The 14,181-nt window shown below is 40.3% G+C and overlaps 1 protein-coding gene across 1 annotated transcript; it reads left to right on the plus strand.

Annotated features, from left to right (window-relative positions):
• Positions 1-4,087: 4,087 nt before the first annotated feature.
• Positions 4,088-11,492, plus strand: LOC116356334 (piggyBac transposable element-derived protein 4-like). The gene is made up of 2 exons (XM_031801683.1): positions 4,088-4,264; positions 9,772-11,492. Exon 2 carries the CDS (start codon positions 10,666-10,668, stop codon positions 11,230-11,232), a length of 567 nt encoding a protein of 188 aa, XP_031657543.1. The 5' UTR covers positions 4,088-4,264; positions 9,772-10,665; the 3' UTR covers positions 11,233-11,492.
• The last annotated feature ends 2,689 nt before the right edge of the window (positions 11,493-14,181 follow it).

Consider the following 14,181-nt stretch of genomic DNA (forward strand, 5'->3'; position numbering starts at 1 on the left):
TCAAGCTGCCATTTTGTGATGCACCTTTTCCTCATGGTAGTCACTTGTGTTCCATTGCTCACGAAGAGAAGAAAGAATTCTCCGGTTGGAACTTTATTGAAGCTATATGTTAAAAACCTCCTAATGATTGATTCTGTACTTAGTTGAAATGTTTCTTCGACCGGTAATATAACTTTTTGAAGTTTTTGTCCGTTATAACGCTGACCAGAATTAGCGTTTGGATATGTATACCAAACGCCTAACAAAAGAAGGTATTTGGACATAAATAATGGACATTTTCTAACAAAACAAACATTTATTGTTGACCTGGGATTCCTGGAGTGCTTTCTGATGTAGACCATCAAAGGTAAGGGAATATTTATCATGTCATTTTTTGTTTATGTGGATGCCATCTTTGCGGCTGTGGTATTTTTACTTTTGAGCGCCGTCTCAGATCATTGCATGCGTTTCTTTTCCCGTAAAGTTTTTTGGAAATCTGACACAGCGGTTGCATTAAGGAGAGGTATATCTATAATTCCATGTGTATAACAGTATTTCTGTTGAATGATGGGGCTATGCAAAATCACTTGATGTTTCTGGAACTAGTGAATCTAACACGCCAATGTAAATTTGTCTATTTTTAAAATAGAAATATGAACTTTATCAAACAAAACAAGTCCTATGAGTGTCATCTGATGAAGATAATTCAAGGTTAGTGATTCATTTTATCTTTATTTCTGGTTTCTATGAATGCTATATTTTGCTGGAAAATGGCTGTGCTTATTTTGGTTTTGCGGAGACCTAACATAATCATTTGTGGTGTTTCGCTGAAAAGCCTATTTGAAATCGGACACTTTGGTGGGATTAACAACAAGAAAAGCTTTAAAATGATATAAGACGTGTTTTAGGAATTGTAACTTTGAGATTTCTGTGGTTTGAATTTGGCGCCCTCTATTTTCACTGGTAGTTTAATTTACTTTTCTATTATATTAACATTTAATATTACAAAAATGATCCAGTTACTTAATGACCAAATTGGATAAGAAATATTATTTTCCATTGGAAGTTTAACGTTATATTGTAAACACAATCACACAACCACAGAAACACATAACATGAACGCACCCTGATTTCCCAATCATTTTACCAGATCATTTAGCAAACGATACCACAAAATATCATAAATAGATTACCTTTAACGTTAGAACTGTCACAAAATAACAATAATTAGATGGCCTGCTATTTTGTTTCCATCTTAACAAAAGGGGCGTCTAATTATTCTTATTTTGTGACAGTTCTAACATCACAATACATCCGCACATACCCACATACTGTGCTTTCTATGTTCTCTGTGCGCTGTGTTTTTATCCCGATCATGTTCCAGTTCCTTATATTTGAAGATTTTTTTATTTAGCTAATTATCCTTTATTCTAATGCTTTATCTATTTATAAAATACTATAAATAGAAAGTTGAATACTCATTATTTTACCACATTCCCTATCTGGAATAGTATAGTGTTGTTGCAGTTTATTTAATTAGTTTATTGTTTTCCTATATATTTTTTCTATTACAATTCCTACCATGGATGGTTTTCCATTATTCAATTCCTCTGTGGAATATTTAGAATAGTCATGGAGTAGTCTTGTAACATTTGGTTATTAATATATAGTTTATCGACTACAAGAGCTACACGTTTCACTTTTAATCTATTCTCCATGACGAGTGGGTACAAAACTTTGTACGGTACTGCAATTTCCTTCGGGAACAGATCACTCATGCCTATTTTCGTGCCAGCGAGTCTTTTACCCAGGCTTTTAACCATTATTTTTATCTATAAAGAATGCAAATTTGGCAACGATTGGGTGCTCATCTCTGTCCTATACGGTGTACACGTTCAATTTGGATTTTGTCTAAAACATCGCCTGGGATCTGAGCACTGTAAGAAATAATTCTTTCAGGATTTTCGCCATTTTCTTTGATACCAGCAAGTACCAGATTTTCTCTCATAGATCTATTCTGTATGTCAAGTAAGGCTTGTCTTAAAAACATGTTCTCCTTTTTAAGTTCATTAAAGTCCATTTCCATCTTATTGACTGTACCTTTTAGCTTGTTTCTTTCTTCACCTTTACTGACTAATTCAAGTATGCCCAGTTTCTCATCTATTGACTTTAACAGATCGGTGTCCACCCTTACCATTCCGGGTGGTGGAAAGCATAATTCAAGTATGCCCAGTCTGTCATTTATTGGCTTTAACAGATCGGTTTCCACCCTTACCATTCCAGGTGGTGGAAAGCATAATTCTACTGTGTCCGTCGAGGAGTCCCTTTTTGGGGGGGATTGGATCTCTATGTTTAGTCTCAGTCATGGTTTGATAATATTGGTTGATACATTTCTCTAGCCGTATAATTTGTTATGTGTTGTTAACAACTTCCAGTGAAACTGGAGGGCGCGCGATTCAAATAAATAATCATAACAATTATGGATATTAAACATTTAGGTACATTCAAGTGGTCTATCGGTTGAAAGCTTAAATTCTTGTTAATCTAACTGCAATGTCCGATTTACAGTAGCTATTACAGGGAAAGCATGCCATGCGATTTGAGGACGGCACCCCACATCAAAATATATTACCACCGGCATAGATTTCATAAATTCACAAATAGCGATTAAATATTCACTTACTTTTAAAAAATCTTCCTCTGATTTGTCATCCAAAGGGTCCCAGCTATAACGTGTCGTTTTGTTACATAAAATACTTCTTTATATATACAATATGTCTTACGGAAACAAGTGTGTTCAATAGGAAACCGATTTTAGCAGGTGCGTCTTGTCTTCATGGCGAGCGCAAACACAAATTTCCAAGACTGTGTCCCTGTACTAAAACTGGTATCTCTTATTCATTATGGAAGTTACAAGCCTGAAACCTTGATCATAGACTGCTGACACCCTGTGGAAGCCATATGAATTGCATCCTGGGAGCTAGAATTGAGTATGCCCTTATACTTGCCATTGTAAGAGCTTGGTCTTTCTCAAACAATTTCAGGTTGTTTTTTCTATGGATTTACTCCTACCATATCTATTGTGTTATATTCTCCTACATTATTTTAACACATATACAAACATCAAAGTGTTTTCTTTCCAATGGTACCAATTAAATGCTTATCCAGGCTTCAGGGCCTGAGCAACAGGCAGTTTACTTTGGGCACGTCATTCAGGCAGAAATTGAGGAAAAAAGGGGCCTAGCCCTAAGAAGTTATAATTTGTTTCGTGTTGTTATCCAGATTGAAGGTTATTACCCACGAATGTGGAGTGAAGTGCTAATATTTAGTCAAACTTACAGATATTGAATATTACGTTTTTATCTTGAGGCGATCTGCTCCGGTTTGTTCAGTCCGCCATCTGGCCTACTTTGCAATACTTCCTATTATGCAATTGTTTCTAGTCACAACCAGAGAGCAGTATATCGCCACAACCTCATGAAAAAAGAACTAACTTACTATGAATCACTACGTTATAAGTTCTACTCAAATACGTGTTTCACCAGTTATTTAATACATGAGTGGTAAGTCATTACTGATGATGTTGGCTGATTTCCTTACGTGAACTGAACTCAATAAAATCGTTTAAATGGTTGCGTTTATATTTTTGTTCAGTATACATGATAATATTAAATTGTCTTTATATTTCACAAAAAATGTAGGTCCCAACACATAATATGAAAGTTAATTCTGACAGTGTAAAAGGCCCTTAGTTGACTCTAAAATGTTGTGTTCTATACCCATTTCAAGAGAAACAAGTTATTAATGTGTTTGATAAGATGAAAGAATCTCTCAGGGAACCCTATGTACTACGAACCCTCCCTGCTTGCAACAATGCTTCCTCTCTCTGTATCTCCTTTGTCTCCCTCATTATAGCTTGACTCAATACTCACTGTAAAGAAAATGTATTTTGAGCTACCTAGCTAGACATCTGATTGAAATATCAGCACCTATTTACCAGTTGTAAATGAATTCTCAGAGAGTCATGTTTTATTGGGGGGGAGGGGGGTGTCTGACACAGAAGGCATAGAGGGATGTTTATAAAATGTTTTCCATTGGACAGAGGGGCGAGTGAATGGCCGTTAACTAGGCAAATCCGGGGGAGCAGGCGAACATAATCATTTATGATTCCACTCGTTCGCAGAGGTAGGCGCAATTACAACTCAGATCAAGAAGCCTTCTGACCATTAATCAACGCTGGGAACGCAATAATAAGTGGGTTAACGATAAATAAATAAATAAAAAGGTGAGTAAACAGCATTTACCCTCTACTACATCCCTGGATAGGTCTGACAAAACCATTCATAAACATTAATATCCTGCCAGGCAGGCTAGAATCTACATTTGCCCTGTATTTGAGCTATCAGTCAGTTCTGTACCTGCCTGGCTGAGTGGCAGTGTGGGTGGAATGAGCGAGCTTGCCAGACAACCAGAGCGCAAAACACTAGTCTGCCTGGATAGGATCTGCTCATGCAAGTGAACTAGCAACAATGCTTAATCTCCCTTTATACACTTTGGACATGCCGTGGTAGTACCCAACTCACTAAAAACAAAGGTCATGTGATGGAAAATGTTATGTTGGTGGTTTTCTATTTACCAATTTCTATGTTCTATGTTTGTGCTTTTCTATAAAAAAGATTCAGTGTTCATGCAAGTGCCTGATTGAATGAATCCTCACACCCAGAACCTTGTTTAGAGAAAGGGATATCTCAGTTTCAAGGTCTCAGCTTAGAGAGAAGAAGTCTCCTGAGGTATTGGTCTGTAACATGCATGACCCAGTATTGGTCGGTCACATGAATGAAGCAAACGTTAATGATTAATCAATTATGAATAAGCTATATCATGCAAATATGATTTGTCTGCAGTATATAAGAGAACTAACGGGACTGCCCCGTTAGAGCTTCTGACAGATGTTCACTATAGTGCATTAAGGCTTCTTCTTTGGACTTTATATGGGGGTTGGCAACCAACTTTATGGTGCATTACCACCACCAACTGTACTGGAGTGTGGACCTCAGTTAAAAAGAGGCCTTTCTACTGACTCTGAAAAACACCAAAAGAAAGATGCCTTAGGCATGCTGCAGAAGAAGGAGGCATGAGGACTGCAGATGTGGCCAATGTCCGTACTGTGAAACGCCTACGACAACGCTACAGGGAGACAGGGCGGACAGCTGATTGTCCTTTCAGTGGCAGACCACGTGTAACAACACATGCAGTCCATGAGGAGGAGATGCACTGCAGTACTTAATGCAGCTGGTAGCCACACCAGATACTTATTGATTTTGACCCCCCCTTTGTTCAGGGACACATTATTCCATTTCTGTTAGTCACATGTCTGTGGAACTTGTTCAGTTTATGTCTCAGTTGTTGAATCTTGTTATGTTCATACAAATATTTACACATGTTAAGTTTGCTGAAAATAAATGCAGTTGACAGTGAGAGGATGTTTCTTTTTTTTGCTGAGTTTATATATATATGCCCAGCCCGGGAAAAAAAATGTATTCAAATAATAATTGTGCCATTATACAATTCAGTGCGTAAAACCTACCGCATAGACCTATTACGCACGGCAGAAAAGCATTTTAATAAGCAGTTTTGAGATGTCTTTACTTAAATCAAACAAATTCGAGTAATTGCCTATTTTTGAGTGTTGACTGTGTTATTATGCATACTGGATGGACTGGTTACCTCATGCTACGCTCCAAACATTCTATCCATGAGTCTGGGAAAGAATGTATAGGCCTAGGCAATGCTGTTGGTGCATTGATTGTGCTTACAGAGTTACAATTCTAGTGCATTTGTATGAATTTGTATTTGATTTTGAATAGCCAAGTAATAGGGCATATTTTACCTTTTTATAATTAATAGGCTGCCAAATTAGCTAGAATATCTCACCACCGTGCGTTTTCATCTCCTCGCTCTCCTCTGGAGTGTGCAGCAAGCGGGGCTGTCAACAGTTTAATGACATATGTTTCATTGTGAAAACATGCTACTATCGATGTTCCCTAACAGATTTCACTTGGTTTCACAAATTAAGCACTGGGTAGCTGCAGGACCAGGGTTGGAAAGCCCATGCCATACAGAGTTTGGGTGAAATATCACCTGTGCGGAATATCACCTGTCGCGCAGCTAGAGGCTGCATGATCCTCAAAAAGTGGTTGATGCATGTTGTGAAATAAGTGTGTTCTTATAAGCCCAGACATTTCTATATGCCAGACATTTCTTTATGCCGTGTGAAAGCAGAGTTTTGATGGCTGCAATTAAAAAGAGTAGGATGGCAGCTGCTACTATATTTATTTATCAGCTGCTAACATAAAGCACATGCTCTGCTATAAAACCGTATTAAAAAATGAACCACAGAAAGAAGCCTCGAGTGCATACGGATGCCATCATTTTTCCCCAGCTCCTGTTCCTGCCTATTTAATAAGTGTAAAGACGAGATTAAATTGAGAATAACATGAAATAATGGCATGGGACTTATAATCATATCTTGTCTGCTAAATTAACTAGCCTACATCCTATGGCATGGAGCATAGCCAGTTTATTTATATTCTCTTCTTCTGAAATACATTTTGTTCATATGTGACCCGTTACAGGAAACTAGGCGTATACCATTACTTCACAGGAGAGCCGTTTGAATGTAAACTCTTTCTTTTAAATCAAAATACATTTTTTGGGAACATGTGAACTTTCACCTTGATAACAAACTTGTATGTCATCTGTAAATACGAATAAAATTGTTAAATTACGAGTCAAGTTGGTTTAGCCACAGAAAAAGTCAGCAACCTTACCGCTAGCCATGATTGTCTGAGATAATTAGTGGGCTGGACATGCTGAGAGATGAGTTTGGATTGGCCTGCCATACAGCACGCTTCTGTCTAGTTGAGGCGGTCAGTATGTGTAGGTAATCATGTCTAACGATGCTTTAAAAAAAATTGTAAAACAAAAAAACTGCATAAGTGTTGCTCTCCACTTTCTGGAGGACCAAGTTTTGAAATCAGTGGAATTTGAGTATGACAGCTAAAGAGATGGAGAAAACATCTGTCTCAGGATTACATCTTCAAACTAAAGGCAACCATGGCATCTGACAGGAGACGAGTCCATCCATGCTATATATGGTTAAGATGGTCTAGCTAGCTACATTTTCATATTACACATTTCTAATTGACAATGCTAGCTAAATTTACGTGTATTATCTTATTATTTGTATCTCAGCCATTTGAGATACCCCAAATTTAACCTGGTTGGTTAGCTACCTGCAGATTCATGCAGGGTAGTCACGTCATGAGTTGGAATTATGGTTCATTGTTTACCTAGCTAGCTACATGTCTTAACAAAAGACTCATCTGAGTGTGCCAGAGCGCAGAATAACTGATGAATTTACGAACATTCAACACCCGTTGAATATGGCCGGTGTCAGTAAACGTCGGCAAAAATACGTAATTAAATTGTTGCCAGCAGCAGTTACAGTCACCAACGCTCTGGATAACATGAAAATAGCCTAACCAACTCTGTTAGGGCGAGTAAAATGGACCGAGTGGGGTGTTCTCTCATTTCTGTCTGGAAGTAAGCTAGCCAATGTTAACCAGTTAGCTTGGGTGCTTGACTGCCATTGTGAGGTCAGCACGTTCTGTTCAACCCTACTCATCAGCCAGAGCGTCCCAGTGTGCGAAACGCTCTGAATTTAACGGTCAAAAGTTTTAGAACACCTCATCATTCTAGGGTTTTTCTTTATTTGTACTATTTTCTACATTGTAGAATGATAGTGAAGACAAACTATGAAATAACACGTAGTAACCAAACAAAGTGTTAAACAAATCAAATTATTTTATATTTGAGATTCTTCAAATAGCCACCCTTTGCCTTGACAGCTTTGCACACCCTTGGTATTCTCTTAACCAGCTTCACCTGGAATGCTTTTCCAACAGTCTTAAAGGAGTTCCCACATGTCCGCTTCATTCCAAACCATATCAATTTGGTTGAGGTCTGGGGATTGTGGAGGCCAGGTCATCTGATGCAGCACTTCATCACTCTCCTTCATGGTCAAATATCCCTTACACAGCCTGGACATGCGTTGGATCATTGTCTTGTTGAAAAACAAATGGTAGTCCCACTACCCCAAACCAGATGGGATGGCGTATCGCTGCATTATGTTGTGGTAGCCATGCTGGTTAAGTGTGCCTTGAATTCTAAATAAATCACTGACAGTGTCACCAGCAAAGCACCCCCACACAATAACACCTCCTCCTCCATGCTTTATGGTGGAAAAAACACATGCAGAGATCATCCGTTCACCCACACCATGTCTCACAAAGTCACGGTGGTTGGAACCAAACATCTCCAATTTGGACTCCAGACCAAAGGGCAAATTTCCACCGGTCTAATGTCCATTGCTCATGTTTCTTGGCCCAAGCAAGAATTTTCTTCTCATTGGTGTGCTTTAGTAGTGGTTTCTTTGCAGCAATTTGACCATGAAGGTCTGATTCACACAGTCTCCGATGAACAGCTGATGTTGATGTGTCTGTTACTTGAACTCTGAAGCATTTGTTTGGGCTGCAATGTCTGAGGCTGGTAACTCTAATGAACTTATCCTCTGCAGCAGAGGTAACTCTGATCTTCCTCTGTTTGCAATCCCAATGCTCATTGTTACACAATGAATGGTCTTTTGTTTGATAAAATACATTTTTATAGCCTAACACGAAACATTTTGAACCGCTTGTGTCGTGAATTCCGTCTCATTCAAATTTCGACGTCACATTCGATGTAAATACACACACTAAACGTGACTTTCAGTCATGTTTGGTTTCATTGCAATCAACTGGTTTGTTTGTAACACAACCTAACTTGATGGGTCATTTCGCGGGACTTACTGACTGAAAGAAACCGATTTGAAGACAACAAGTAATAACATTGTGCACCAATGATATGACCGCTGTTTTGTTGGTTGACTGTATTTTAACCCAATGACCACTGATCGTCTTGAAATCTAGCTGGGTAGATAGCCAATGAGCTGAGGTAAACGGCAATATGCAACCCATGTAGTAAACTCCTGCGTAAAGACGGTCATTCGCCATTGAAGATTCATACTGGAAGGAGCCAAGCTCCTTCCAGTATGAATAGCAGCACTATTTCGGTAATGCGCATCTTCACCTCTGTCATTGCCAACAAAGGGTATATAACAAGGTATTGAGAAACTTTTGTTATTGACCAAATACTTATTTTCCACCATAATTTGCAAATAAATTCATAAAAAATCCTACAATGTGATTTTTATGGATGTTTTTTCTTCTCATTTTGTCTGTCATAGTTGAAGTGTACCTATGATAAATTACAGGCCTCGTCTTTTTAAGTGGGAGAACTTGCACAATTGGTGGCTGACTAAATACTTTTTTGCCCCACTGTTTGTGTGTGTGTGTGTGTGTGTATATGCATGTACATGTGTGTGTGTGTATATATATATATATATATGGAATGGAGTAGAATGTAACAGCAAACCCACATCGCAACACAGCGACCATGCTTCCTCCACGCAGTCTACATATTATGAATTAGTGTGAGCATGGTCGAGATTCATGTCTGCCGCTCCACCCCACCCCCACATGAAATAGCCTATTTGAGGCAGGCCCACAACAATGGCCAAAGTGAAATGGAACAGCACTTTATGTTCCCTGTACTCTATATGTGTTTTATTAAACCCGTGTAGCTACAGGGCTCATATGTGAAACTATTCTAACTGAACATTTTATTTCACAGTGACACTGACTCCGAATGGGAGCCCCCAGTGCCACGGTGTCCATCCCCCACTGAAGCTGGTTCATCCACCCGGACACCTGCTGTCTCCGGCTCCACACCTCCCGGGCATCTAGCGGTGTGAAGGCACTGACAATGAAGCGGAGGAGGGGAAGTGTGCCACCAGCTAACGAAGGGACAGAAGGGCGTTGGCACACCGTCCTAGAAGATGATGTGGAGCCACCTCAACCAACATTTAGGCCGAAAAGGAAGCCAGGACCTCAGGTGAACATGACCGCAACTTACAGCCCCCTTCAGCTTTTTCAGCTGTTTTTCACCCAATCCGTTGTCAATTCACTCCTGTCTAACATGAAGAAGAATGGGGAGAAGAAGCAAGCAGGCAAAAAGGTAGCATGGAAGCCCATATCCATGTCAGACTTTTTCTGTAACCTTTCACTGGTCGTCTAAATGGGGCTGGTGAGGCTGAAAAGCCTGAGGGACTACTGGAAAACATCATCTCTCTACCAACTGCCTTTCCCCATGACTGTTATGTCCTGCAAAAGGTTTCTGGTTCTCTCACAGGCGCTTTATACAACAGTGACCCAAAGGTTGATGAAGCGAATGACAAGAAGAGAGGCACAGCAACGTTTGACTGTGCAAAATAAAACCTCTCTACTACAACACTGTTGAGGCCTGCAAAACCTACTTTCAGCCAGCCCAGAATGTGTCAATAGATGAGCGGATGGTAGCCTCAAAGGCCAGAATTGGCCTCAAACAATACATGAGGAACAACCAACCAAGCGGGGTTACAAGCTGTTTGTGTTGGCTGATTCTGTGTGTGCCTACACATGGAATTTTTTTGTCTATGAGGGGAAGAACAGTTTTGCTACCGGTAAGGGACTTAGCTATGACTCTGTAATGGAGTTATTGGATTTTCAACTGCTAGGGAAGGGCTACAAACTGTTTGTGGATAACTTCTACACAAGCCCTACCCTGTTTGCAGACCTTAGGAAGCGGGACGTGTGGGCCAACAGGGTGGGCTTTCCGAAGACTAAGGTGAACAACATGCCTAAGCTGGCTGAGCGGGGGACCATGCGATGGATCCGTGAAGATGGCCTGCTGTTTGTAAAGTGGATGGATACCAGAGAGGTGGTGATGTGCACAACAATCCACAAGTCCTTCAATGGGGATCATGTTGTCAGGCGTGTGAAGGACGGTGCCGGGGTATGGACCACCAAAAATGTCCCCATTCCAACTGCAGTAAAGGACTACAACAAGAGCATGGGAGGTGTGGACCTATCAGATGCGCTGATAGGCTATTACAATGTTCTCCATAAGACGATGAAATGGTACAAGAGCTTCTATCATTTCATCTACATTGCTGTGGTGAATGCATTCATCCTACACAAGGAAATGGCTAAGAGCTGTGGAAAGCCCTTCCTCTCACAGAAAACCTACAGAGTTGCTCATCAAGGAGCTTGCTGACTACAGCACCACAGCACCAAGCCCTGTCCCTTCTGCTCCTGCCACAAGTGTTCATCTGCCCAAATTTAGTTATGCAGGCAGGGATGTACCTAAGGGCCAAAAGGGCACAGAATGGAGGCGTTGCTGTGTTTGCAAGATGAAGTCCCCCATCACCTGCACCACATGCTTGGTGACCCTCTGCTTTACAGCAGAAAGAGACTGCTATGCCACCTGGCATCAGCAGCACCATATTGTGTAGAGCTTAGGCAAATGGGGGGGGGGTTACATCCTTCCTGTTTGGCCCTGTCTGGGGGTCTCATCGGATGGGGCCACAGTGTCTCCTGACCCCTCCTGTCTCAGCCTCCAGTATTTATGCTGCAGTAGTTTGTGTCGGGGGCTAGGGTCAGTTTGTTATATCTGGAGTACTTCTCCTGTCTTATCTGGTGTCCTGTGTGAATTTAAGTATGCTCTCTCTAATTCTCTCCTTCTTTCTCTCTCTTGGAGGACCTGAGCCCTAGGACCATGCGTCAGGACTACCTGGCATGATGACTCATTGCTGTCCCCAGTCCACCTGGCCTTGCTGCTGTTCCAGTTTCAACTGTTCTGCCTGCGGCTATGGAACCCTAAACTGTTCATATTTACTCTTGAGGTGTTGTCCTGTTGCACCTTCTACAACCACTATAATTATTAGTGTCTGACCCTGCTGGTCATCTATGAACGTTTGAAAATCTCTGCCATGTTCTGTTATCTCCACCCGGCACAGCCAGAAGAGGACTGGCCACCCCTCATAGCCTGGTTCCTCTCTAGGTTTCTTCCTAGGTTTTGGCCTTTCTAGGGAGTTTTTCCTAGCCACCGTGCTTCTACACCTGCATTGCTTGCTGATTGGGGTTTTAGGTTGGGTTTCTGGACAGCACTTTGAGATATTAGCTGATGTATGAAGGGCTATATAAATACATTTGATTTGATAGAGGACTGAGGGTCTTCCAAATATTGAACGTGTGTAAATAGTTACCCATGTTATTTTGTAAATGTATACATTTTATTTGGTGGGGTGCGTTAGAATACCAATTTGGTATTTAGTATATAGTTTCAAAATGTATACCTTCACCAATTTGGCCACTTGGGTACATTTGGGCTACTTGTGGGGGACACCTGGGTGACTTCACGATAAATGTCATGTAGCACACTCATTTTGGAAGTTATCGTTCTGAAACTTTGCACAAGTACTGTTGCTCTCTTATGTTTTTCACTGAAATTGTCCCCATCATCCTATCTGAATGTTTGTTTTGTCTTGTTCATTTTAAAGATAATGATACAACAATAAAAAGAAAAAACGTATGTTTTTTTTCATTGTATTATCTAAACCAGATCTATGGTGTTATATTCTCCTACATTCCATTTACACAAACTTCAGAGTGTTTCCTTTCAAATGGTACCAAGAATATGCATATCCTTGCTTCTGGTCCTGAGCTACAGGCAGTTAGATTTGGGTATGTCTTCAGGTGGAAATTGAAATAAGGGGGGATGTAGCTGTAAGAGGTTGCATGCTTAATCATGTGGACAAGTATCCTGCCTCTACTGTTTTGTGTTTTGGAGACAATGGGGGTCGTATTAGCAGTAACTGCAAAAAGTTACTGTGAAACCAAGGTAAATGGCAGTAACTGAACTTCCTGCCTTTTAGCTTGGTTTCAACCTGCCCTTGGCTGCAGTTACTGCGTTTAACCTTTGTATCATATTCTATTCTGATAGTGATGCAATCGAACCTGTATGACACTGACTGACAGCTACACACACATATATTGCTAATCTAGGGATACAACACCATGGCACAGCATTCCCGGGGGGAAATGATGGTTGAACTTGCTCTGAAACGCCGACATCAGACACTGCTAAGAACTAGCTAGCTAAGTAGATCTGACATCAAAATGAATTAGCTAGCAAGCTAAGCTAGCTAACTAGCTAGCGAGCATAGACTAACAATCCTGCCTACTCTCGTAAGAGATCTGCAATTGATGCTAACGTCAATCTATTAGCCATATAATGAATTATATTCTGATATATCCTGCTGGTTTCTTTGAATCAGTACACCATACACACGATTTCTAGCCAGTGACAGCCACCTCGCTAAAACGGACGCGCCCCTACCAAAACGTCAAAACCTACCTAGCTAGCATTAGCATGAAGCAATATATTTGTGCTACATGTTCCCATAAGAAACGATCAACAGTTTATACTAGCTTCAATCTATCTATTATACCTAGAATTAATATAATCCTTTTAGTTGTATTCTGACATTCCATGGGTTATTTGAATCCGTAACGTTACACCACACACACGATCTCTAGCCAGCTGACCGTCTAGCCAGCTGGACGTGCACCCCAAACTGAATTGTCAAAAGCCACGTACACTCATTTTCCGGATGAGCGCACACACAGCATTGCTAGCTCAATAATATCTCTACTCACATGTTCAGGGTTTCTGGCATTCTTTTATATTCCAGTATTGCATGACTGTCCCGGTCAGGAAAGTTAAAATCTCAAATTGTATCCATCACCTTTGTTGGTGGCATATGTAATTAGTACAACAAGCTTTGACATGCCAAATGTGTGCTCAATGGGTCTGCTTCAGTGCCATCTTTACATGAATGCAGAAAAACAGTTTTTCATGACTTCCACCAATCCCTGCAGTGTAGATGATTAGCATCTATACCGATCAGAGTTGCCATGTGAGAGTGTATTAGGACAGTACAACCACGTCAATACTAGGTTTTATTCCTGTCAATGTGCATCCATGCAATTTATTTGAATTTGTAAATAAAGATGAAAATTTAAGAGCATTTTTGGGAGCAGGTATGACATTTATAGATGAACTGAGTTATGACAGTGAAAATGATTATGATAATGTTTGCACAAGATCAAATCAACATTGATTATATCCTATATTATATAATAACTGAAAGGGATATTATAT

Source organism: Oncorhynchus kisutch, linkage group LG22, assembly GCF_002021735.2.
Source record: "Oncorhynchus kisutch isolate 150728-3 linkage group LG22, Okis_V2, whole genome shotgun sequence".
Lineage (NCBI taxonomy): Eukaryota > Metazoa > Chordata > Actinopteri > Salmoniformes > Salmonidae > Oncorhynchus > Oncorhynchus kisutch.

Coding starts and splice junctions, on each gene's coding strand:
- LOC116356334 (XM_031801683.1), top strand. CDS start 10,666: ATGGAGTTATTGGATTTTCAACTGCTAGGGAAGGGCTACAAACTGTTT.